The 26,732-nt window shown below is 43.1% G+C and overlaps 1 protein-coding gene across 4 annotated transcripts in view; it reads left to right on the top strand.

Annotated features, from left to right (window-relative positions):
• Positions 1-2,751: 2,751 nt before the first annotated feature.
• CMTM7 (CKLF like MARVEL transmembrane domain containing 7) overlaps positions 2,752-26,732 on the top strand; it is a 31,491-nt gene continuing 7,510 nt past the window's right edge. Inside the window, exons 1-3 of one of the 4 annotated variants that reach the window (XM_074860735.1) lie at positions 2,863-2,981; positions 6,188-6,270; positions 24,497-24,670. In XM_074860735.1, the coding sequence (XP_074716836.1) occupies positions 24,581-24,670 (90 nt within the window). In that variant the 5' untranslated portion in view covers positions 2,863-2,981; positions 6,188-6,270; positions 24,497-24,580. Of the gene's footprint in view, positions 2,982-6,187; positions 6,271-15,072; positions 15,168-22,187; positions 24,394-24,496; positions 24,671-26,732 lie in introns of those variants that run through there. The other 3 variants (XM_074860733.1, XM_074860745.1, XM_074860741.1) reach the window with 3 other exon arrangements.

Below are 26,732 nucleotides of genomic sequence, written 5' to 3'. Positions count from 1 at the left end.
CACTGCTTAAAAAAACTTCATTTCTCCCTGTAACTAAATAGTGTGTGCTTACTTATGTGCATGCCCTGCAGCAAAGAAGATTTAGCAGCAACCAGCTAATTCTGTTCTCAATCACGTTGTTTTGTTTTTGATTATCTGTCCAGTCACAGGGTTTCAGTGCAAGGGAAGCCAAGATATTATTTTAAAACCTATATTTGTCTGCAGATTGCATCTGGCCTGTACAACAAAGGTCAGGCTGTCTGCTGCTTGCTAAAATTACCCAGTTGTGAGAAGGAAGAAGGGCTACCAACTATGCGTTTTATCTACACAGATAAAATGTGCCATTAAAATCCCATATGCTCTTTTCCATTGCTGGAAAAAAATCAAAGGCATAAAAATGATCCAAATGTCAACTAATAAAATGTGACTAGAAATATAGCCAGAATTAAAATCTCATCAATGATTTCTCATCAGTAAAAATGCTTTTGTAGTAATAGAAATTCTTTCTCAAATGGTATTTGATATACCTGTCTCCAAAGAATGTGACTATGCACAAATGTTTCATGATTTTGTGGTAACTGTGATGATCTGGTCCTAACCCAGACAACATTTGTGGACAGAGGTAATAGACCTAAGAGTGAGTAATATTTTTCATCCAGTTTACTAAAAACTGTCATGGGAACGGTGTGTTACATGTCAGAATAAACCTATTAATGGAGGACAAAACCACACTGTTACCAGGTAAGGAATGATTCTGGCAAAATATCTACTGCCTCTCTGAGTCTTTCTCATCTGTCTCATTTCTCAGCTGTTCCCCAGGTACCAACTGTCTGTTTTTCAAGTGTTCTGAATATCTAGTTAAAATTGGAGGAATCGGTACAAGCTGAGAATTACTTCTGAAGTTTGCTCCTTCTGTTTCAGGCCTGAAGAAAGTCATAAGCATCCAAAAGGTTATCTGTTTCTTCCAGCGTATTAGTCTTAAATACTGATTTGCAAACTATGACTTACGCCTTTGTATGTTCTAATACTGATAAAAAAGATAAGCTAGCTGTGGTTTATCATGTAACTATTGAAACAAGACTTGTGGCTGCAGGCATTGCTTAGTGTTCATAAGATTGAAAGAAACCTTATTTAAAAGAACTGGTGATTAAATCATTAGTGAAATTCTTAATACAGATAATAAAGAAGAATAAACAAAATGATCAATGTGTAGAATGAAGGTATTTGACATAAATAATTTGTTTCAGACAAAGTCTCTCTGAAAAATCTGAGTCACCCACACATATAAAGGATACTTGATGCCAACTTATGGCCATCAAATTTCATTTATTAAGGAGTTGTCACTACCTCTTATCATCATCATGCATGAAGCACTTGAGGTAAATAGCATGAGAACTATAATAAAGACTTCAAATTCAGCAGTGTTTTAGATGGACTTTGTGCCAGTGATTTACAGAAGATGCTTGTATTTCTGAGTAGAAAATATGACTTGTTACTCTACTTCTATTAATTTAAAGGTATTTCTGTTTCACTGGGCTGAACTCGGATCAGCAGGGCCCCAGTCATATACACACTTTCAAAAGAAGAACTAAAGAAGCTGAATCAGTGGGTAAGAAAAATGTATTTCTTAACAGGAAGTACAGAAGTTACTAGAACCTTCTTCTGCAGGGCTTGCAAGAAGCTATACCTGTGCCTGCTTCTGAACTTGAACTGTAAGAAGAAAAGAGGGGGGAAAAAAGCAGCTGTTTAAAAAAACCCAAACAAAACCTCTTTCTCAGCAGCTAGCATTGTACTTTTTTGTAGATTGGCAATGTTGTAGCTTTGGTATCTAATGAAATGAGATAAAATATGGTGAGACGGGTAGTATCTTTTATTGCAACTACTAGCTGGCTTAATAGAAGCCCTCAACTATGTACTGCTTAGTCTGTTACAGACCATTGCCTACACGGGCAAACTCTGCCTTGCTCATGTAAATTACTTGTGCTAGTCCCTTATTTGTGCTGGAGATTATCTGAATTTACCTGAACTTTAGTTGCTGAAGGAGCTATTAAATACCAACTACGAACAGAATGTGCATCCAACTGCAGCCCAGAGCAGCAGCAGGTGGGGTTACTACTCTAAAAAGCGGCACATGCCTAGCTCAGGGGCCAGCTCTTACCTCACTTGTCAGAAAGCAAAACAAGTTATTTTTAAACTTGAGGAAATATATAGTTTCCTTTGCTGAGTTCTGTTAGTATCGCTGCATGATTTAATTCAAACAGTGGCATCGAGACATTTGGAGAGTCGCTACGGTTTTGCCTGTCGCTGCTCATTTAATGCAACTGTTTTATTTCTTACGAGACCACGAATCGGAAGGTTTGGGGGCTTTTTGGCGGCAATAACTGTTGCGCGGGCAGACGCCGCTCGCAGCTCTGCCCCCTCCACCGCCGCCGCCGACCACCGCCGCCAGGCCCGGGGCTTTTTCTCGCTTCGGGTGAAGCTGCAACCGCCGCGGGGGCCGCTGCAGAGCGGAGCTGCCCCCCCGGCCCCCCACCCCGTGCCCTGAGGGGTCCCCTCGCTCTGCTTCGAAACGTTCGCTTCGGCCTCGACTCGCACGTAACCCAGCAGCGGCGGGGGGGCGGGGGGCGGCCCGGTGCCTGGGGGCAATCCCCGCGCTCCTCCTCCTCCTCCTCCTCCCTCCGTCCGTGCCCCCCGCCCCGCCGGCCGGGGAGCGGGGGCGGGCGGGGAGGCGCCGCGCTCCGCCCGGCCCCGGGCAGCCCCTCCCCGTCCCGTCCCGTCCCGTCCCGTCGCGTCCCCCTGTCCCGGGCCGGGCGTCGCTGAGGGGAGCGCGGGAGGGAGCCATGTCCCACGGGGCGCGAGTGATCCGCACCGGGGTGAGCAGCGGGGGGCCCGCGGCCCCGCCGGCCGCCGCCTCCGCCTCCTCCTCGGCGGGCTCGGACGCGGAGCTCATGGACGGCGCCTATTTCCGCTCCTGCGCCGGCATGCTGAAGGTGGCCCAGATGGTAAGGGGCGAGCGCGGCCCTCGGCCGGACCCTCGGCCCGCCCGGCCGTTACAGCCGCCCCTGGCGGCGGGTCTGGAGGGTGTCGTCGGGGGGCGCTGGGGTGGCCCCTCACTGCCGTTGTGGGCGCTGCGGTTTTGCTCCTCGGCGCTCGCAGCTGGCGGGGAGAAGAGAAAGCCCCGGTTCCTCCGGTAAGGCGAAACGTTGAGGTCTGGCAGGAGCCGCCGTTGCGTTTTCCCGAGGCGGCAGCGCGCTGCCGGGGGGAGCGGGGTCACACCACTCGCTGGGAGCAGCGCGGTGTTGGTTTGATTGTGGTAGCAATGGTGACTGTTAGCGTTCGGTCACGGTAGCTCATGGTAACTGTTAGTATTGGCAACTCTTTGCCATTAATAACGGTGACACCGTGATGGAAGGTGCGTCAGGCCCCGGTGGAACACCTCGTTCTCTAGTGTGGGTAAGTTTTGGGGGGAAAGCGGGGCCCGGTGCCGGCGCCGACAGTGGGCTGGTAAGGGTGGCCACTACTAGACTGGTAGTCCAGCTGGCTCCATGCCCCGTCTGTCAGAGACCTCCAACCAGTGACCCAGGGACCCCCGGAGGGATCTCAGGTACATACAGCTGAAAAGCAGAAATTCGGAAGAAGTCGACAGCAGGGCGCTGCTGGCATTGGAACTGGTGCCGTAACTTGACTCAGTGCAATAGATTTTGCGCCGTCCAGATGTGGAGAGGATTCCCAGATGGATAAACTCTTTCTCATTTCGGTGGCATGTAATTGGCCATGGAGTGATTTTTCAGCTTAATTCCAGTAAATGGCAGTTGAATAATGGCTAGGAAAGAGCATGGAAGACAACGTATAGCAATATCTCTTCACGTACATTCTCAGCCTGCAAGAACTTGTACCTTGGCAACATTTTGTGCTGGAGTTGTTGCCTTCATTTTTTATAAAGTCCAATGTCTTTTTCCCCCCCGCCTTTATTCATGTAGTCATTTTTTTAAACTTGTCTAAGTTATTAGCATCTAGAGTCCTAAACTGACATTAGAAGTTAGGAGTCTTTTTGTTTGCGGTTACTGTGGAGTAGTATCAGATCCTAAAGTTTCTCTTTAGAAACTGCTCGGTTTCTTCCAGTTCATTGATAGCCATCAGCTGCCCTTCGCAGTGAGCCTCGATAGCAAGAGACGTAATTGAATGTGACTGGGCATGGCTACCTGCACCTGCTGAGCGTTTGTACTGCACTTGTGACACCTCCGAGTGGTCCCTCACTGTGAATTCAGCAGGAATACAGACAGTTGTCTGCTGCCTGCCCTTCGCATGGGTTGCTCCCAAACCATGACGTGGATCTGGAGTATCTTTGCAGGAGACATGACATTCTTTTGAGCATGTGCCTACATTGCAAATGAACCTGTGGTCCTAAAACCTTGCCGTTTGCTGATTAGCTAAAAGTCTATTTATCCTTTTGCTTTCACTGCTGTGGAAAGAACAGTTCCTTTTATGGACTAGAAATACCTAGTCCTTTCTGCTCTCCATCGTGCTGTGGTGTCACTACAGCTAGGACGTGTGACTCTTGCAGCTAGCACAAGCATGCTTATTCGTGCTGAAATTTCAGGTTTCGGTGCCCATGTAAAGTGCTTGTGTATACTTCACATACTTTACATATTTTTATGTAATATATGTAATTTTATGTAATTCTTCACATACTTTACATCAAGTGGTATTTTATCAGTGCCGTTCAGTATCAAATTCATCGAATTTAAGCTAGTGGCTTTCTGCGGTGACTTTAACAGAAGTTAAAATAGTGTAAATTTTTTTTCCCTTAGCACTCTTTCAGCTTCACCTCCTTACATTTTTCTGCTTTCCAGCTTGCCTCTATATAACATCAGTAGGAGTTACCTCAGGTATCCAAGGAACTTTGGGCAAATGAACATCTTTTAACATGGTATCACGATAGTGTCTTCTTCTCAAGTAATTCCCTAAGAAAACTAAACATTTGTGCTGCAGTGTGTAGAAATAACCAGGATAGGTTAGTTCTAGATTAACTCCTGCACCCAATAAAATATGGAGAGTCGCATATTTTCTCAATTCTCTTTCATCTCTTCTCAGGCAGTTTCCACTATATCCATGGGTCCATTTGTATCACCATTCAGTTCTTCTAGTAAGAAGTGTTGGCAGTATCTGTCTTTGAAAAGAATTCTTTATGCTAAATCTATAAACATTCTGCACTAGTGTTAATGTGACTGGTGGGACTGCAGTCTTGTTAAGAAGTACAACCATTATGCTGGCAGAGGACAAAGGTAAGGTCTTTTGGGTTAGGCATATATCACACTAAATTGCGTACTGGGCCTCTGAATGGTTGTGGTTATGAAGAGGGAACATTACTGTTTGTTTTTCTTCCTCAGTCCCTTTTACCAAGAAATAAATGATAGAAGAGAGAAGAAGAAAGAGAAACATTTCATCGTTTCCTGTAAAGGGCTGTTTGCAGTGCTTGCAAGCTAAAAAAATAATTTGATTGTATATATATGTGCATGAAATAATTCTAATAGATTACAATGATATGCTATGGAAATTATAGAAAGGAAATAGAAGATAATGTTACAGCTGTTCTTCTGTAAGAAAATCATGACAGAAGAACTAAAACTCAGCAATCTTGGACAAGATAAAGAGATTGAGCAGTAATCTGATGATTACTGAATTGTTGCTAGTGTCTAAATGTTACCAGTGCTTTCTCTTCAAATTCTGGGTTCTGTGGTGTCTAGCATAGAATGAAATTAGGAAGCAAAAAATGTGTTTCTTGCCTGTAAGCCTACACAAATTCCTTTTTTTGCTAGAGAATTTCTTTAACCTTGCAGAATGATTATAGCTTTGAAAAGATTTCAATTCAATTTTATGCATAGAGTTCCTGGCTTTCTAATGCTTAGGGAATGGTCTGTAAATATTTTGAAAATAAAATGGAGGAGAAAACATAGTTCTGTGAGTTGTGTATTTCACATGGCACTAAGACAGTTTGAAAGCTGTTTTCATGCATGAGTATTACTAATGTTAGTAGGGGTTCCATTTTCAAAATCCAGTCTGAACAGACGCTCTGATTTTAACAGGAAGTTATGAAGTATCTTCAACATCTAACCCACTTCAGCTGCTTTAACTTGGTGGTGATTAATATAGCTTTTGCCTTTTTCTTTTCTTTTTTCCTTTTTTTTTTTTTTTTTTATATTTGCAGTTTTGCCAAGATCTCTTGTATTCACGGGGATACATGCAGGATCTCACTGTGACCACCTTGGTTCTATAGCAGCAGTGTACTAAGTAAGTGTGTGTGTATCGGTGTGCACAATACTCTTGTACCAGAGAAGCTAAGTAACTTGAATTCTAGCCAGTGTGGCAAAATCGACATACGTGGCAGTCTTCAGTGTGCCACACTAACTCTGCTGATTTGTTTGAAGCATGTTTGCTCTGTGTCCATGCTACTGCTGGCTTGTTTTATTGTAAGACTTTCTTGGAACCCATGTTACATAGCTCGGCGAGTTCTTAGATGGGTTCTTGGGAGCAGCCTGAGGCATCCTGTGCTGTTAGAGACAGTGGTATGAATTTGCATCCGTATTGTCACCAGAGTGGCTCAAGTGGCAAGTGTTCATAGATTGAAACAAGTCCGATTCAGCTGAATTTCTTGTGGAGCCCTTATGTGCCTTTTTTGTTTTTACAACTGAGGTCTGGAGGATGCCACAGATGCTGTATTGGACTAGGTCCTGCTTTCAGCACAGTCCATGTTTGACAGTGGAGCTTATATATATGTGTCCCACCATCTGAGGCAGTAGCTGGTAGCAGTGGCTGTGATTGTATCACCTGTCCAAAGTGCAGAAATTTGCAAGAGAGTGACAAATACAGACTGAAGAGGGAAGAGAAGCATTGAGAGCTCACACGTAGAAGGAGAGCCGTCACAGCACAGCACATGCTTGTGAAGGTCTCTCAGGCTTCTCAAACTGTTCCTGGACTCTGAGAGGTGCAGAGGTGGCCCATGGCCTTTTTGGCCTCTCTTTCACCTCCTTCAGTTTGGGCCAACCTAACTTTGACCACAGTTCAGACTGAAGGTGTTTGTTCCCACGACAACACTGTTGTTACTGAGCGAACAGTAGTTCTGGCACAGTAAGCACAGCCTCAGAATACAGGGTGCTTTAAGCTAAAAACAATGGTGATTCTTTCAGCTCAATATGAGCCAAGAAAGAGCAGTTTCACCAGACAGAAAATAAAAATTACCTTCTCAAGGCTGAAGAAACAATTGCAAGGTAAAAAAGGATAAACTCAGTAAAAGTTGACTTTACAATATCATTTTAACTTGTTAAAAATGCTAAGGCAGTAATTAAAGTTTTTCTGCTGAGTATCTATTTAATTTCCAAGGTATGTCTTGACAAGAGCAATTACATACTTGGTAAGTGAATGGCCAACAAGATAGTCTGTAATTCTGAGTAATTTTGAAGTGTGCTGAAACCTCTCTGGGTTATTCATGTACTAACATACAGTTGGATAATAGTATTCAAGAGAATATTAATATGTCTAACACTGAAAGCTAGAAGATGCTGGTAGTTAGGTTGTGGAGCCAAGATCAATTTCTGAATGTGTTGGATGATACCAGACAGATTTACTGGGGAGCTAAATTCATATGAAGTTAAAATATGAAAAGCAAGCAAAATCTGTTAGTGGAAGAAAACAATTCCTAATCAAAACCATTGATACAGGAAAAGGAAATTCACAAAAGCAAATGATGCCTGGAATGATTTGAGAGCTACTCTGTCTTCTAACTTGATCTTGAGCCTGAAACATCTTTTTGTCCATGGAGGTGGTTGAAGTAAAACATCTAATTCTTTGCAGCAGCACATCAGTGACGTATGATTTTGCCTGTATGGTAATAATGCTGCTCAGTCAGAAGAGAGGGATTCTGGTGATACATAGAGATGCTAAAACTAAGCCTGTCTCTGGGTCCTGTGTAGACTGCACTTTCAACATTCCCCTACTATCACTCTGCCTGTGGTTCTTCCAAAGGAAAGCAATGGCCAGAAGTAACAAGTTTGGTGAATGTTGCCGGATGCTAACCTGCAAAGCTTAGATTCAAACAGTTCTGTGTTCTGCTTGACTTTTCATCTGACTGATAAAACACAAAAAATGATGCTGTAATAGCTATCAGCGATGTCATGACATATTACACAAAAAGTCTTTATTCTGAGGCATGCAGGAGGCATTTTATGTTTTGAAAAAGATAACAATTGAGGAGAACCACCCCAAGAATGTGCAGGTACCTTCAGTCTGCAACTACGTGATAAACTACTGGCTAAGCAATAAGAAGTGGGACATGTCTTTTAGCAGCAAAGTTATTTTCAGGCCAAGGTCAGAGCTGGGTGTTGTAGCTGCTAATTATTTTTGTTGTTCTGCTACAAGGTGCAGTAAAAGGACCTTGCTTGGCAGGCTGAGCAAAGAGAGAAAAAAATTATCTAAGTCTTAGGTGGCTCCAAAGCAAGCAGAAGCACTTGAACGAGGAATGTCCAAGTCTAATAATTAAAACCAATAGGTCTGGGAAGTCCTGTTATTTCCACTCTGAGATCACTGAAACAGGCTGGCTTGGCCAGTTGTATTTTTTCCATGCCTCTGCTCTTGGTGGCGATTTTACAATTTCTGCCCAGGTATTTGTGTAAGAGCTGGGAGCAAACAGTATGTTCTCTGTGTGTTAACCAAGGAGTGCTTGGTGGTAAGCTGACACAGTTTTATTTGATGAGACAGAACTTCACAAGCAACACCAGTTTAAGGAATTTTCCTTTTCTGACTCACCTCCATGCAGCCGTTCTCAGCTGCAGTGAGGCAGCTGTTCAGAAGGTTACACAGTAAACCAAACCAAGGAAGTGATGTAGCTTTACTTCAGCTCTCCTTTGGTTTTCTTTTTTTCTGTAACAGTTTTTAGAGAACAGTGCAGCCATAGAGACTACTGACAGCAAGAGCAAGTGTCTGGTATATAAGGGCAGGAACAACACAAGCCTGAAGTAGTTCCATGTGCTTCAAACCACAAGCTGAGAATGTAGTCCTTTTTCTTTTTCTCTTGGGCAGGGGAAGGTTTTGTACCATCTGTTTTAATTTTTGTCTCTTTCAGCAAAAAAGAAACTAGTAATTTTTCTGATGCTGAAACTGCTCTAGAAGGCTAAAAAATCAACTCCAGTATGTTTTGTAAAAGGACAATTATTGTCATTGTTAAACACTATGGAATCTCTGTTCTGAATGTGTCAGTGAATGTTTTATTTGTATCTTAAAAGAGGCTTCCTAAAAGCACAAAGTTTGAGCTACCTTTCATTGCTTATTTGACCTATCTGTTAGGATTTGTTGCAGTACATTCATTAGCAACCTGAGTGCGTGTAGTGCTCTTTGTATAGAGGCGATTGAACAAGGGTTAGCAAATACATTTTCTGAAACAACAAAAAAAAAAGGAAATGAAGCCTAGAAATTGACCACATCACCTGAGATGTGTTTAGTATGCTTGAAAGAGCAGAGTGAAGTATTGGCAGTGGTTTCCTGGCACATTTGTTTTACAGGAAGTTAGATTTGCAAATGCCATTTAAAAAACTTAATCAGGTGTACATGGTGTCTGTGGATAAGAAGATGTGGTGAAAAGCATGGATTCTTACTGCTCTGTGACTTTCCTTTAAGACATCCAAGGGCAGTGTATCCCCTCTCTTTGCTGTCTTTGGAGATGCTGTCCCTCTGAACATCCTCTCTTGCCACAGAGAAACAGAAACCAGGGGATCACTTCTTCTCAAGTGTGATCTCTGTCTGCAAAGAGCCTATAAATGGTAAAGGACATTGTGCCAAGCATCCTTCACTGGGTTCCAGGGCTGCAGATGCTGGAATGATCTGTTATGTCTCATTGTGATCCAGTAGAGCTGTGGCCGTACCCCGGTGAGAGCAGTATACCTGACCCTATGGCCCTGTTAGGGACCTGCTCTGCATTACTGGGGTAATGGAGTATTGTCCCCCAAAAGCCAGACAGTGTTTGCTTACTATGAGTAAGTGTTTCCTCTGCTCCCCTCCCTGGGGAGTCCTTGCGAGGTATTTGCTCAGTACGCGGTTGTGTTGTCTCCTCTGCGCTATTGTCACATCATGTGCACTGTGGCCTGGTCATCCTATTTTGTGGTGAGATGTAAAGTATATAGCAGCCAGAAATTGCTACTTTCTGTACACAGAAATCAAGCTCTAAAATTGCTGTGATTTCTTTTCACCCACCTGTGAGCTTCCTCTTTTTTGCATAACTCGGATTCTTAAGGGATCATCACAGCTGAAGCAACTCCCTGCACTGCGACGCTGGTAATTTGATGAATGTAATGGCGAATACAGATGTGTCTGGTCAAAGCTAGGTGACTGCAGCTTTCAAAGCCAAAGCAAATTTGGCTTCTGTTCTTGCAACAATAGCAGCAGCTGCAACACTTAGGGCTTCCTCTCCTGTTCACAGCTACCCTTAAGGGAAACGGCAATGCGAGGATGACAAGATTGAGAAGCTGTTTCGAGGGGGAATTTTCTTAGAATGTTTTTGGTGATTTGTTGGTTTTTTTTTTTTTAAGAAAAATGCCATCAGTGAGTTCAAGAAATAAGTACTGACTGCTGGGAGAGAAGTATGCTGTTAACCTGAGATGACCAGCAGCAGCTGCAGAACTACAGAACGACTTAGCATACTTTGCTGCAAGTCTGTAATCACACCCTGGGAAGGCCACTTTGAGAGCTCTTTTATCTGTTTGGGAAAAACACAGTCCCCAGTTGCTGCTTGTCACCTGATGGCTAATTGAGCCTTTTATCAATTGCTTGAGTGAAGCTTCCTAGTAGACACAGGAATGCTGTCCCAGCGTGTCTGAGAGGCCAGCCAGTCTCCAGGCGGTCACTGAAAGCTGTCAGCTGTGACAGTGCCACTGGGGAATCTCATCTATTCTCATTTTTCCCCCTCATTTGTCACCCTTCACTTCTCTGGCACCTTGCCAAGTATCAGGTGCTGGCACTTAGGAAAGGTCGTTCTTCTGTGTGCTAAGGCCCACTCTGATCCAGCAGCCGAGTTGTGGTGATGCCAGTTGGTCTGGAAATTGTCAAGACATTAGCATTTTTGGGAATTCTCACTGTTTTTTTCCTGATAAAAATTATGACATGCCAGCACAGCTAACAACCTGGGCTTCGGTGATGTAAACAAGTCTTCCTCTTATTTGGGGAGCCCTTGCTCGCTCAAGGCTCTGTTGCCATGGCTAACAAAGCCTTTGCTGGAGTTGACAGATACAAACTTTTAAACTGCTGTCTGTGCGACTGCCAGATGTCAGTGTGGTGTTCTCTGGGGCAGGGAGAGATACGGCAGGTGTTAACTGAAAATTTGAATCATTCAAGCAATAAATGCCTCAGACAATGAGAACGGGTTGTGTTGTGAGCAGCATCTGTAAGGGCGAGTGATGAACGGATTGCTTGCTGAGGGTTAGCAGGCATAGGCACTGAGACTCCACTGAGCAGTTTGCAAGGTATTCCTTATCTCACTAACAACTTTCAGGAAGATGAGATTGCATATGCTTTTTTGTGCATCTAGTTTGATAGGTTCCTAGAGTGATCGTTGTCATGAGGTACTGGTTTTGCGTTATATGTTCCTATTTGAGTTTTAAGTAGCTGTGTGCTGTTAGATATGTATTGGATATCCAGGTCAAGGGGGAAACTTTGCAGCTTGCTCTGCAGAGTTTGTGGGTGTTTATTAATAATAATAACTGTGTACCCTGGGCTTTAAGCAGCCAGCCAGTCTGAGCCAAGCTTGGCTGGTCAGCCAACGTGGGCTCCTTCTCTGTAGGTGGTATTGCCATGCGTGGTTGGTAAATCTATTTTTAGACAGCTGTGAACTTTATCTACAAGAGCTCTATAGCTCACAAGTAAGGATTAAGCTCTTTCTATATTGTATATTACTGACAATATGGGACTTTATTGACTATTTAGAGGGCAAACAACCCAAACAATATACCTGAGAACAGTTCAGAGCAGTGGTTTCAGAGGTGTCTTGCTCCTACAAGGAGCTCTTCTTCCCAGCTGACTAAAAGGAAGTATGGCAGGTGAGGTGGGCCATCTCCTGCCCTCAAGGAGGGCTCCCTCTCCAGACCAGGGTTGGTGAATTCTGTTGCTGCTTTTGCAGCAACAGCCTCAAAGGACAAAGTTCTCCATCAGTGTTTACATACCTTAGGTGTCTTTGTACCTCCATGAGCATGTGTATTCCTGTACATCATTGTTGGATTCCTTTCTGCCATTGAGAGCCACTTTTCTGCCATTCCTTAAGACAGCTCAAACCTCTTAAATTTTAGGTTCTGCCAAACCCACTTTTGTTGGCCTACAGTTCTCTTCTCCTCCCGGTCCTTTTCTTTTTCTTGACTCAGAAGCACTTTGTGTGATTAAGGCAGTCTTTCTCCATTTACACAAACCTACCCACACTGTGGACCATCTTCTGTCATTCTGTCTGACTCTCAGGTTTACCAGACTGAGAGAACGGTTAACATGGCTCTCCAGGAGGATCTAAAATGTTGAAAGTGCTTGCCTTGCAGGGGAGAGAGGTAACAATCACGGCTTGCTGTGCAATTTTTTGAATCTGCTGAGATTTGGTTATATTAATCCCTACATTTTTGGTTGCTGTCACCAGATCCTCCCCTTTTTACTAGAGGACTCTGGAGATTCAAGTCTCTTACAATGTTTTTTACTTCCTTTAATCTCCTGGGTTGTGATGTAGGGATTCTCCCTACCATGCAGGATAGATGGTCTTCTACAGTGGAGTGAATTACAGCAGGAGCCACACGCATTCATACTTTTTGCAGCAATCAGGTAGTATTCTTCTAAACGGGCCGTTGGCTTGGTGGTGTGGGACACAGGTTCCCAGCAAGTACCACAGCCAGTACCTTGCCTGGGAGGAGCACAGAGAGCACAGGCTGAGCCAGTGGTTGTATCTGCAGGGAAAACCAATTATAGAGGATGTGTCCCTGCTCTTACATAAAACATCAGTTTCATCTATGATTTGGGGATTCTGCCTTGAGTTGAGATGGGAGAGACCACTGGAGTGGGTGGCAGGCTAGCTATTAGGTGGGGCTATTGCCTGCATGGGGAAGTAATTCCTTATTAATAGATGGACAAGCTGAGTGCTCACAAAGTATAGGGGTCTCCTGGCTTTGTCCGGAATAGTACGTTCAGTCATTATAGGTGTCTAGAAAGACATAAGCACCTCTTTGAGAGTTAGAGGGAAAGCAGATGTTTTTCTCAAGAGTTAAAACCCTGCTAGGTATTTAAAATCCTGTTCCTTTGCAGACATGCTAACAGTCAGCTGTGCCATTAATACTGTTTTGCAATGAGTTTTATGTGTTTTGGGAATTGTTTGTGACTTGAATGTGGCACTTGTGCAATGTTACTCAATTATTACTTACATTGCTGCAGTATTTTGAGTGTTAGGTGTGCATCTTTTCTGTAGATTGGAAAAACTTACTGATGATGCTTTAACAGTTGAAATGTTTTAAATTTAAGTTGGTTTCTAAAACAAATCTGTTAATATTGGATTGGAGAGAAAAGAAATAAAATTATGAGGTTGTTGTTGGTAACAAATTTGTATTGTGGCCGTTTTTTTTAATTAATTCACTGCCTGATGAAAATACAGCATATTCTTTGCCATATAACTGAAGTTCTCAGCTCTCAGTTAATAACGTACAGGATTGTGTGGTGTCTTTCAGCGTGGTGGTGGAGGCAGCTGTGGGGATTGAGGCAGGCAGCTAGTTAAACTCTCAGTGGTGGGATGGAAGTATTGCAAACACTGTGATCAGTGGTAGACAGGACTTAATTGTAGCTAGTCATTACAAAGAATTGCCTTTTTAATGATTATGGCAGCCCTGTAACAAGGGCTTTTTAATAATGTCATTCCTGTGCTGGTTCTGTGATTACCCCACATCCTTTTCTACCGCTGAGGCCTGTGCCTGAGCAGATATATAACTTCTTACTAATAGATAAAGAATACCACTTGCTTGTACTTAGGATTGTCCTCTTATCTGAGTCGTAGAGGGTCTGAATAAGATTATTCTGCCTTTTCTCACCCTCCCGCCATTTTTATCTTCAATAAATAGGCTATGGATGGTGGTGCACAAGAGAAGTCACTTATCAGAGGCCAGGCAGCCTCCTTATTTTAGTAAAGCAGCCAGACAAGAAGGAAATCTGCCCAGACGCAGGGGCTGCGAGATTATTGTGCAACCAAAGACTGACTGCTTCACAGAACCATGCACTTGAAGGCAGCTGATTTCATCTGTCGTTAGTGAAGTTTTAAATGGACTGGGGTTTTTATCTTCTTATTCTAGTAGGGGTTTGGCTGTTACAGCTCGCATTTCAAACACCGCCCTGGAAGAAGAAAATCTCGATTACAGCAGCAGTCAACATTGTTGCTTAAATTAGCTGAACCAGTCTTGCATGAACTACAATGGTAACCTTGGCCTGCACTTTGCTCATCTTTCTGTTTTGGGAGGCTGTTAAAAAAATTGTTTTATTCTGTCCAGAAATATGTACTTAATAATATGTGGGTGTTGCTTCACTGTGTTGAGGTGTAATATTCAGAAACGTACAGCTGCAGTTGGTGACATTTCTCCAGGGCATGGTTATCCTGATTGGCTCGGTTAGGGATGGAAAATTCCACTTACTATCTAGGCTGGTGTCACAAGCTGGAAACTTTGACTTTTTTTCGTTCAAATACAAAAAGCATTTAGCTCTTATTATATTGCTTTTTTAGAAAGGCTGTGATAAAACTGGGTATGAGTCAGTGCTGTCCCCTGCTCCAAATCTGTAGACAGACAGTTTCTGTCCTATTGCTTGTACTAGAACTTGGGCAAGTTTTAAGAGAGTGGAAAGCAGTGTTTATCAATTTCAAGGACAGTTCTCAGGGTCCTCCTCTTTTTAGATTCAGTAGGAGGGATGTTAAAGCAGTACAAAGGTTCAACAGTGCTCCAGCAAGCTTAGTGGAGAAGCTCTCCTCTCAGTGCTGTTTTACAGCATCCGGGGGGGGGGGGGGGGGGCGGGGGGGAAGTTGTTTCTGTCTTCTGGAAGGTTAAATTGCCAGAGAAGGATGGAAAGGAAAAGCACTTTCAGGTATTGCCAACTACCAACTGGAGACTGGTAAACCAGAGCTGCTGCCTATCATCTTTCTACAGGTGTAGTACTATGCTGAATCCTGTCCCCTGACCTGTTTCCCCTGAGTGGTGCTATTTTTTACTTAGCTAATTGCAGTCCCTGTCATGATTCAAGGGAGTGGGGAAGATAGCTAGGAAACATTAAAAGACGGAATTATGGTGTGTTTGCATGTATCGAGGGAAATTTGGATGGGAGAGAATGAGAAATATAAAGAAGAAATATGGAGTGTCATGAAGGCAAAGAAAAGGAAAGGGGAATAAAGAGCAGAAAAAAAGGAAAGGGAACACTGGAGACAAAAGTGATAGTACAACTTCTTACAGGAGAGTGTAGCAGAGGGGAGTACAATCCAGAAAAAAGTATTCTGAGAAAAGCAAGAATGTGGTTGTACACTGCATGGCAAAATAATTCAATGAAAAGATAATGCAGTGCTGGGTGGATTATACATGACAACGTGTGTGTCACAGTATTATGGTAAATCTTTGAGATGAGAGTTATAGTGTTTCTCTAGAACTGGGCACCTTGAGGCAATTTTGCTTCTTATTGACATTATCTTTCCTCCCTGCAGTTTAGCTGCATTTCATGTCTTATTTCTATATAGAAAAAGAAAATTATTATCCATAGTTAAAAGTTACACAGTAAGACAGAGGTTTTAGCCTGTCAGTTCAGTATATGATCTTGGGATTTGCAAAAACCACGTCCAGTTCCTTTCTGCAATGAAGATTTTAAATATTATTCTTTGTACTACCGCAGCAGCTAGAAGTCCCAGGCAAGGAGTAGGCCACCTTCAGTGGGTTGACCCCAGTCAGCAGCCAGACACCCACCCAGCATCTCACTCACTCCCCTCTCCTGCAGGATGGGGAGAAGATAGAAGGAAGGCAAAAAGACCTATGGGTCGAGATAATGACAGTTTTATAAGGAAAGCAAAAGCTCACACACAAGCAAAGCAAAAAGAGGAATTAATTCACTACACCCCATTGGCAGGCCAGTGTTTAGCCACTTCCTGGAAAGCAGGACCTCAGCATGTGTAACAGTTGCTTGTGAAGACAAACACCATAGCCTCCAATGTTTCCCTTTTTCTTGAGCTTTTATTGCTGAATGTGACATCATATGGTCTGGAGTATCCCTGTGGTCAGTTGGAGCCAGCTGTCCTGGCTCTGTCCCTTCCCAGTGTCTTGCCCGCTTGCAACCCTACTTGCTTTGGGGTGAGGGGAGGGAGAAGAGAGAAAGAAAGCCTTGCTGCCCTGCAAGCAGTGTTCAGCAGCAGCCAAAAGACTGATGTGTTATCAACACTGTTTTAACAGTGATGCAAAGCACAGCACCATACGAACTGCTGTGATGGCAGTTAAGCCTATCCCAGTCACACCCGGTACATCACCACTGTACAGGCACAGTGGGAAAGGGTAATCCTAATAGAATTGAGGAAAGAACAGCTGGATACGGGCAAGTGATAATGTGTGGTACAGAACAGTCAGGAATGGTCAAGAGGATGAATAGTAAAGTAGCCTTAGCATTAAAGATTACGCTACGTTTATTTGCAGTGTCTCGTGTGTGGTGGTTTTTTTACAACACATGTTAACAAAGTCTACTGTAAGTAAATAAGTGACAGGAAATAAATACTAATTCCCATTTTGCAGTGAGCTAGGACTCTAATTTTTGTTTATCTTGTGTGGTGTAATGGCAACAAATCAACCAAAAAGCAACCCCCAATAGACCAAACTTTTCCTATCATTTACTTGTTCTGTGGCTTCCTCCTTGGATGTTTTAGGGTCATTCCCACACATATTTTCACCCATGCTTGTCTGTTACATCTGTGGTCTGTTGTTGTTTTGGGCTTTTTGGGGGTTGCAAGTTGTTCTTTTTCTTAGTGGGCATTATTGTCATTCACACTAAAGAAAAACAGTCATCTTGACCTAGAGGTTTATTAGCAGTGCTCCACATTTTTGCCTTCTTTTGCATGTCTAAAGTGTTTTGAAGGTGAAAAACTTTAGCACAACACATGTGAAGTCTTTATTAGTCCTCATTTGGTGAATGGGGGAGCTGAAGCAGCGAAATACATAATTTACTGAAGTTCAGACAGTAAGATGGTTACAAAACTGGGGTCAGTATTCAGGAGACAGTGACGTTCAATTCCTCCCTTGTATCAGTGTTTGACTGTGTAAATGTGTCTCTAATGCTCAGAACATTAGGCTTTCCTTTAGAGTAGGTTCTTGTCAGTATTGGAGATCATTCTGGATTTATGTTTGTGCAGGTAGCTGTGTCTGAGGAAAATTTAGTTCTCTCCAAACGTTATAAAAGAATTAAGTATTGGTAATAAAGCCAGAGCTTTATTTATTACATCCATTAAAGCAGGACAGTAGAAAAAGATCATACAAGGCACTTGCACAGATTGATTCCTGGGTTATAAAATTGTTCTGTGGTCAGATAAACTACAGTCTTCTGCCACCTGATCAGAAAATGCTTAGCAGTGCCAGCTGGCCTGTGGGTACATGGAGAGCAAAACTAGTCCTTTCTTATGTTATGGTTCCTTCATTACCGTCAGGGCACTAGTGAGGAAAATTGTATCTGTAATCTCTTGACTGGTGGACATGCACTTGTGCTTGCCCCTTCCTTGGAGCAGGTGATTCTGTGTTAAGCTGCTTTGAACTTGCCAGCTTGGTCCAGGTTCTTCCATTTTTGCTGGTACACTCCAGCACGATTGTGTTAGCGAAGGGGAGTCCAGCCTATTAGTCCTGAGATGCAGGCAGCTCTTGGGCAGTTTCATGGTGGCCCATGTGACTAATGACAGGTCTGGAAACCACAGGAGGATCTGGCCACCAGAGAGGCCGAGGATTGTGTTGCTTGCTTGCTCTTGGTCCCAGCTTCATGCCCAGTCCACTCCTGTAAAACTAGGATGTTTGGAGCTGAGCGTTCTCTGTAACCTAATTGCATCTGCAGGACTACAGCCAGCCAAGAGTAATCGCAGGGAGTTAGGTGGAATTCAAACCATCTGAAATCAGGAGTACAATGGCATCTGAGTTTAATGCCACAAGCCTTTTCTCCAGTGTGCATTTGCCTCAGGAGTAATTGGAAGTTGGATCTGCCTCCTGTATATAATCTCTTCATAATACAAAGGTGTGATTCCTCTCCTTTCCTTAAGAAGGTGTTGAATTTTCCTGCAGTGGAAGATTGACATCCTTGAAGTCTTGATTACATTTTGCTTGGTTTTTACTGAGTGTGATCAATGACCAGTGGACTTCAGATGCTCACTCTTTGACAGGAACAAGAAGAAACAGGGAGGAAAACAGCTGATTTTTAAAAAGGAACAGCATTTTCAGGGAACACTTCGAGTAGCGTTTTATAGCACAGGGAAAGAGAATTTATCACTCTTGTCCAGTCCTTCCTTATCCTCTCTAGCCTGAGAGGTACAGAAGGAAAGGGTGCCATTCTGAACAGGCTGATATCATCTCTGTGGGCAGAAAGAAAGATCCAGGGAACTACAGGTTGGTCAGCCTTGCCTCAGTCCCTCAGAATGTGATGAAGAAAATCCTCCTGGAAAGCATTTCCAAACGCATAAAGGACAAGAAGGTGATCAGGAGTAGTCAGCATGGATTTACAGCTTGACCTTCTGTAATGAGGTGACTAGTTTGGTGGACAAGGGGAGAGCAGTGGATGTTGTCTATCTTGATCTTAGTAAGGTTATGGTCTCCCATAACATCCTCATAGATAAGATGACAGGACGCGGATTAGCTAAGTGGCTGTGAGGTGGATTAAAAACCTTCTGAATGGCCAGGCCCAGAGGGCTGTGATCAGTGGTACAAGGTCCAGTTGAAGGCCAGTCACTAGTGGTGTACCCCAGGGGTCAACACTGGGGCCAGTACTGTTCGACACCTTCATTAATGACCTGGACGACGGGGCAGAGTGCACACCCTCGGCAAGTTTGTAGATGCCAAAAAACCTGGGAGGAGTGGGTGATGAGCCGGAGGGTTGTGCTGCCATTGAGAGGGACCTTGGCAGGCTGGACAGAGAGGAATCTCATTAAGTTCAACACAGGAAAATGCAAAGTCCTGCGTCTGTGGATAGGCTGGGGCCAACTGGCTGGAGAGCAGTTTTGCAGAGAAGACCTCGGGATGTTGGTGGACAGCAAGTGACCGTGAGCCGGCAATGCACTCCTGTGGCCAAGGCGGCCAACGGCATCCTGGGCTGCTTTAGGAAGAGTGTTGCCAGCGGGTCGAGATCCTTCCCCTTTACTTGGCACAGGTGAGGCCACATCTGCAGTGGTGTGTGCAGTTCTGGGCTCCCCAGTACAAGAGAGACATTGACTTACTGGATTGAGTCCAGCACAGGTCCCCAAAGATGATGAAGGCTCTGGAGCATCCTTCCCGTGAGGAGAGGCTGCGAGGGCTGGGACTGTTCAGCCTGGAGAAGAGGAGGCTCGGGGGAGTCCACCAATGTGTATAAATACCTGATGGGAGGGAGTGAAGAACAGGGAGCCAGAGTCTTCTCAGTAGTGCCCAGTGACAGGACAAGAGGCAATGGGCACAGGAAAGTCAATGTGAACATCTGAAAGTGCTTTTTTCACCATGAGGATGGTCAAACACTGCCTAGAAAGGTTGTGAACCCTCCATCCTTGGTGATATTCAAAACCTAGCTGGACATAGTCCTGGGCAACCAACTCTAGATGTCCCTGCTTGAGTAGGGGGATTGGGCAAGATGACCTCCAGAAGCCCCTTCCAACCTCAACCGTTCTCCAATTCAGTGATCCTTGCTGTGTGCACGAGACACATAACTGGATCACACCTTACATTTCCCACATGACTGGGACACACATTGTGCTGCTGCAGCCCCACTCTCACCCCCCAGCCCTGGGTGTGGCTGGCTGGCCTGGCCTATGCCTGGCACCTTGAGCCAGGGATGTCATAAAACAGGGGAAAAAGGGTCTTGAGCCTTGCCCTCATCACTTAAAGGCAGCAGTGCTGTAACACCTGGCCCTTCTTTGTTGTGAGGATCAGATCTCCCAGCCCACGTCCCATCTCCCATTAACAGCCTTGAAAGTTCTGTGCTTGTTCACCCTATTTTAGGGACCATGGGTTGGCTTTTGAAGGAAGACGGTATCAAGAAAGAGCAAATTATGTTTCATTTTCAGTAGAGCTGTGCTCACTTCAAATCAGAATGGAGTTTAGGCTTGGGAGCTTATGTTAGTGCTATTCAAGAGCCAACATTTTCCACAGGCACATTGCAGAGGATGTGGTTGCCTCGTCTCCAGCTCAAAATAGAGAAGAGAAATCAGACTCTTACCATCTTTCTTTTATGTTGTCTGTTCTGTCTGGTAAGGTGTTGAGTGCCTCCTGGCAATTGCTGACTGCCTTTAGCTCATGTTGGCTTCACTGTGAGATAGTTCCTGATATATGCCAGTGTTCCTAAGCACATTTCATGACTCACTTCAAATATCTGGTCCAATAGAAAGTCAAGAAGTGGATTAGTTTAAGCCGATAAACTTCTGTGAGAGTAAATATGGAACTTCATTTAAATCCAAAAATCCCTCCTTGGAATTGATTGATGCATATGTTCTTTGTTTTGCTTTTCAGGAACTGGAAAGCACTTAAATAGTAGTGTCCTGCAATGTGTCCCTCACCCCTTTTTTAATGCAGGTCTGAAGCCTGGGTGTATTTTGTGGAGCACATTGAAATCTTGTAATGAGACTGACCATCATTTGACCTGTACTTCTGGTCTAACTGGCTTGCTGGCTATGGGTCACATGTCTGCTGCTTTCACAATCTGTGAAATACTATATCGAAATGGAAATGGCAGTGTCCTAATTTTTTTGTGCCTCTAGGTTTTATTTTCAGTATGTATTAAGCTGCTCCCCTGAGCACAGATGCATAAAGAACATTCATAACATTTGATCATTTCAGTGCTTTGCCATTCATTTCTCTCTCTCTCTCTGCCACAAACTGACTTCTAATATACATGTTGAACTGTATCACAGACAGTTACATATTAATCATTTTATTGCTTGATTTCAAGTTCCCTGAAAACAGGAATTCCAGGGGGGGAAAAAGTACAGTCATCACCCAGTGTATCACAATAAACCAATATCTGATGTAGGAACTTTGGTATTTGTCATTCTTAAAGTACAAATAATATTATGTGGCTCCATTTCTGACATTTCGGGCAAATGCATGTAGTGTGGTGAGTACATACAGTGTGGCAAACGTGGCATAGGTTTAAATAAAGTTGTTGACATGGTCCCCTTTGTAACTGTCCTGTGAAATAGCATTATGTGCCTCCAATCAGAGAACCCCCTTTAGAAATTGCATGTAAATCTCATGTTGTGAAATTTATGCTAAGAAGGGAAATCGTTGAAAGAAATACCTCTTGTGACACAGTGATTTCTTTCTACCTATGTGCTGAGGCACATCTAAAATCAAAGAAGGGAGTATCTTTACTAATTGGTTTTGGAATTATTTTAATTGTGAAGTATACTTGAAATGGAAAGCATGTTTGTTCAAATCCGCATTTCTACCCTGTTCTTAGGAGCTGAGCAGATTCTTCACTGACTAGTTGATACCTTGTATCTTCTTATTTCTGAGGAATATAACACCTCAGATGAATTTTCTGACCTTGTCCTTGGATGGCTCACGTTCTTTATGCTTCTCAATTTTTTTTTATACCTTTTAACTGAAAAAAAAAAAACCTTTTTTGTTTACATGAAGTTGAAAGAACTTGCTCTAGTTTAAACTGAGGTTTTTTTACTAATACTTATTATTTGGATGGTGCTTGTACTTTAAGGATCCAGTCCTCCTTATCTTTTGTACACAGTAAAAAAGTTGCTGAAGTTAATGATTCAAGCATGAAATGAGCCAATGTGTGATTTAATATTTCTGTGAATTAACGCTTCTTTCTTGATTTGTACAATGTAACTGAAACTGAGAGCTGATTATTGTGAAGATATCTGAATAAGGGAGACCTCTTTTAGCCTTTGGTGGTTGAGAAGTGTTGTCCTCATCCCACCTTTATCCAAGGCAAGATTCAGCACTTGCTGTTGAGTCTTCCTATAGAATGAAATTTCATTAAATTTAGTTTTCATTTTCTCATGAAAATAATAGCTGTGTGTCTTGCATCACTTCAGGTGTTGTCCTAGATTATAGGGTAAATGACCTGTTGATCTCCTTCTAATTGTTCAAGTTATTCAACAGCAAAGTCAGATGACTCTTCGCTTAACTGACAGTAAGATTCCAGGAACCAAGATGGATGGTCTGCGGCAGCCTGAGCCAGCGTGATTACTGGCTGCTGCCACCCTGCCTTCTCAGTCCTTCCGTTGCAGTCCAAGCTTCTCCCTAACACTCCCTTGCTCACCTGATCCTGCTTTGTGTGACTGCAGAGTCAGAGTAAAGCTACTTGCTTTTTTTTCTGCTGGCTTGGTACACTGAGGTGGCTCGGCACAGATGAGTGGAGGAGCCAGTACGTGACAGAGTTGAAATCAGGGTGGGAAGGAGAAGACAACAAAGGCCATGGCCCCTCATGAAACCACAGCTTAATGTAGACCTGGAGTATGTAGACATAGTTTGGACAAAACTTCATTAATTACCTCAGAATTAGAGAACTGGGCCAGAAGTCTTTAAACGCTGAATTGTAGAGAACATTGCTTTGTTGTCTTCTAAGAAATGTAGCACCTCAGAAAGTTCTGCCATGCAGAAGATGCAAGACTGTGTGCATTTAGGATACCTCAGTGGCTAGGCCGTGAGACCCAGAGAACAGGCGTGGTACAGCAGAAGCACTAAACATGCAGGATGCTGCTATGATGTTACACTCCCACACCAGAGGGCAGGAACATATTTGGGGAGATGGGGACTGGGCAATACTATGCATTTTCAAAGGCACATGAATCACACTGATCATGATCCAGCCCTGCACCTCAGTCTTTCCTACCCTGTATCTATTTCAAAGGTGGGAGGAGATGTAGGCTTACTCTAGTGCAGAAGCCTGTCACTGGCTTGGACTGAGCATCACTTACAATGCTAATATCAACTACTTGGATTACCACAGTGAAAATAATAGAGCTGTACTAGATCTAACAATAACTTAGCACTTGTGTGGGAAAGGATCCTGGAGCATTGACTTTTCTTTTTGAAGTGGTTCACTGTCACGACATTGATGTGGCTGTTTGGGTGGAGTTTGGCCAAGGTGACAGGTTCTCCTGAACTTCTTGTGAAGTTCTTATGTGTGTATAGATATTTTGGTTGCCCTTGAGGATGCATGTTTAGCCTGTCTGCTTAGAACTGTGCAGGTGAAACTCAGTTAAAATTACAGCAGGGAGAATCTAAGCTATGTTGTTTGGGTGTTGTTTTTTTTTTTCCCCTTTTAATCTTAAGGAAATTATTCTGATAATGGATACAGTTGGTTAGGAGTTTGGAAGATGAGTGTGCAGGAAAGGATAGTGCAGTCTTGAAGTTCTGGCTTTTTTTTTCTTGGAGAAACACTTAAAATGTGAATCATTACTGCTTCTGGCTGACTTTGGTTGAACTAAAAATTACAGTGGCTGAAAGCATGCATTGACAAAGTCTGTAATAAGAAAATATTTGGGTATATCCTAGGTGGATTTATTTTTGTCACCCAGACTAGCCAGGCTGGTAGAAGCAGCAAGATTAGTAAAATAAACAAGTAGTTTTAGATTAAAAAAATAAAATCGCTTTCGTCCTTTGCAAGCCTACAACTGAAAGAAATTGTACAATAATGCTTTATAGTTTTATGTGACAATGTTAACATTTAAAGCTTTATAAATATTGTATTGGGGGTGGGGTGAATTAATCAATTCTTCCAAATGTTTATATTATTTACTATGATACTACCTTGTAGTCTGCTACTACTTCTGCTCTGTGGGTGGTAGAAAAGGAAGGGTAGAACTGTTAGCTCAGTTGCAGCCAGATTCTCCAGTTTTGCATGTGAGAAATCTCACTAAATGGAAGTAAAGATGCATGTGTTCATGGGCACCTTAATTTTTACAGCTTTCAGTGATTTTCTTCTGAAAGTCAGTGGGGTTTAGATGCTTCAGTTGCTGGTGCCACTCCAATGCCTCTTCTCTGTTTGAGACCTCTTGTACATAGAGACTTCTTCAGGTTGTACTCTTCAGGCTGAAACTCTGCTTTCCTTCTTGCAGTTGGCTCTTGCCCCACTCCCAATGCTCATTTAACAGCAAATTTTAAAACATTGTTACCATGCTCGTTACTTTGTTCTTCATTTCGTTGGGATCCTCCAGTTTAACATTAGGTATTTGTCTTCCCTTTCTAAGTGCCATTTTGTTGTGTTTAAAATAATCTCCACGGCCCTCTGAGCACCATTGTAAAAATGTAATGTCCCTTTTGTCTTTCAGATCTCACTGCTGATTGGATTCATCAGTGTAAATAATTCTCCGTGGACGGATTACAGTGCATACAGCTACTTTCAGATTGTCACCATGTGCGACTTGGTTATGATTTTGTTCTTCTACATTATCCACATTTTCAGAATCTACAGGAAGCTCACTTGCGTTAGCTGGCCACTTGCAGTAAGTCTGTTAGATGGTCTGGGTTCCTTGCCTCTCTTGTTGGTTGATGTCTCCATTACTTAGCCCATTTTCTTGTGCTATCACACAGTGATAGGCCATCTTTCACATAATTGTTTTTTGCTTTGTATACAAATCCTTTTGTTGCTTTTATTATTAGTACTCAGTTCAGCAGATGCTGTAAGTTTTTTAGTTTATTTGGATATGATTCTGCCCTCCTTTATACAGGTATAAATCCAGATTTACTCCAGGGAAGGCAATAGTGTTATTCTGAGACAAATGAAAAGAAGCTACCGATTGTCAAGCCTTCAGCAGATGGGTCCTAGCTCAGGTCATTTATAGCAGCTAAGGGATCGCTAGAGTACCAAATCATAGCATTAGAATTCATGTACTACATCCTGTCCCAAAATAAAGTTTATGAGTGCTATTTAAGTCATATGTGTCTCTTTTTGGTATGGTTTTAGGTAACTTAAACAATAGCAAGAAATAGGAGCATCAGCTTGATTGCCATAGCCTGGCCATTCCTGGGATATCCTGCAGGATGTTCCTGCCTCATTCCCACATTTCCGCTGCACATCCATCTCTCATATCCTCGCAGAGAACTAACAAGCAGCACAGAAAATGCGAGACCTGAACTTCCTCAGTAGCTTTGGGTCAGGTCAGCTAACAGAAGAGTCCGGCATCCTAGTGTGGGATGACAGGTTTTAATAACCTCTTAGAACATGTCTCCCTTATGCATAGTGACATTTTAGTTCCACAGAGGAAGGGCCAGAGGGATGGGGATAGCCAGCTTGGAGACATATAGAGGGATTTTGAAGTCCAGGAAGTGGTTGGTGTTTAATGGAAGCTATGTAAGTAGTTTACAGATTTAGGATAACATTTTTCCATCCATCCATTCTAACCAGAGAGAAAAATTTAATTTTCTTTTTCTTTTTAGCTGAAGAATATGGTTAGACTTGTGCCCCTTTTTGTTTTTTCAAATGTGTACCACCTCTATCTGTCTCTAGAAAGTACTTCTTTATCTAGAGATAATACAGATGCAGGGACTGAAATAAGCTAGTAAATGACAGTTTTACAAAGCAGTGTTTAATGTATGCATTGCTGTAACAGGACTATGCCATTCTGACCTCTGCATAGGCTGCTTTTGTTTTTTGTTGTGTGCTTAATCGTTCCTAAATGTTCCAGAGTCACCAGTGAGTTTAAGGCACTGCAGTTTGTTGCTGCTCAGCTTCAGAAAGCTTTATGGGATGTGATGCTTGAACATTGCTGCTCTTTTACAACCAACCTCCTTTTCAGTCATATATTTAAGTATCTTTAGCACAGAATAGGAAAACCTGTAAGAGACTCTGGGAAACTACAGCTAGTGTTTGGCTGAGTTTGCTGGCAAGATCTCTGCATGGCAGTCAGGGGTGTGGTTTGCAGTCAGTAAAGCTGCAGTGGCTCAAGAAGTTGTTCAGCACTGACACCTTTTAAAGCTGGGAAGTATTTCTCCAGAGGGGCACTCTCCTGGCCCTGCCAGGGGTTGGTTCTCCACCTCATTTAGCCTTTGATGACTTGTTTGCACCTTTGCCCATCCCTCAGATTCCTCTGAAGTAGTGGCCTGTGTACACTGTTTTATTTGGTGCCTCTATGGAGGCAATGGCATGCCTGGTTATCCTGCTGCATCACGAACTAGCCAGAGAAGCCTCCTTATGGAAATAATTTATTCTAGCAAAAGTAAGGGTTGAGATTGCAATTACCTGAAACAAGGTTACAAATGAGGAAAGCAAGTTGCATGCTCAGAGCCTACTTTATGGCAAAGATCCTCCTTAGCTGTTTATAAAAAACATCTGAGCAGAGGGAAACTGTGTTATCGTACGATACACTATTTCTCTTCTGGGATTGCCTTGAACAATTTCCTTTGGGGACTATATTCTCTCTCCCTTGGTTTGAGACAGAATCTCTCCTCTCCCTTATACATGGCATTTGCTTGGCTCATGCTGGTAGTGCAATGCAGATAAAATAAGCAGATACCCTCCTGCCCACTGCACTGTGCAAAAGAAACAACCCATGATCAGTTTGCAAA

The sequence above is a fragment of the Strix uralensis genome, chromosome 1 (assembly GCF_047716275.1).
Source record: "Strix uralensis isolate ZFMK-TIS-50842 chromosome 1, bStrUra1, whole genome shotgun sequence".
NCBI classification, from domain to species: Eukaryota; Metazoa; Chordata; class Aves; order Strigiformes; family Strigidae; genus Strix; species Strix uralensis.
This window is presented reverse-complemented; position numbering and strand designations above follow the sequence as displayed.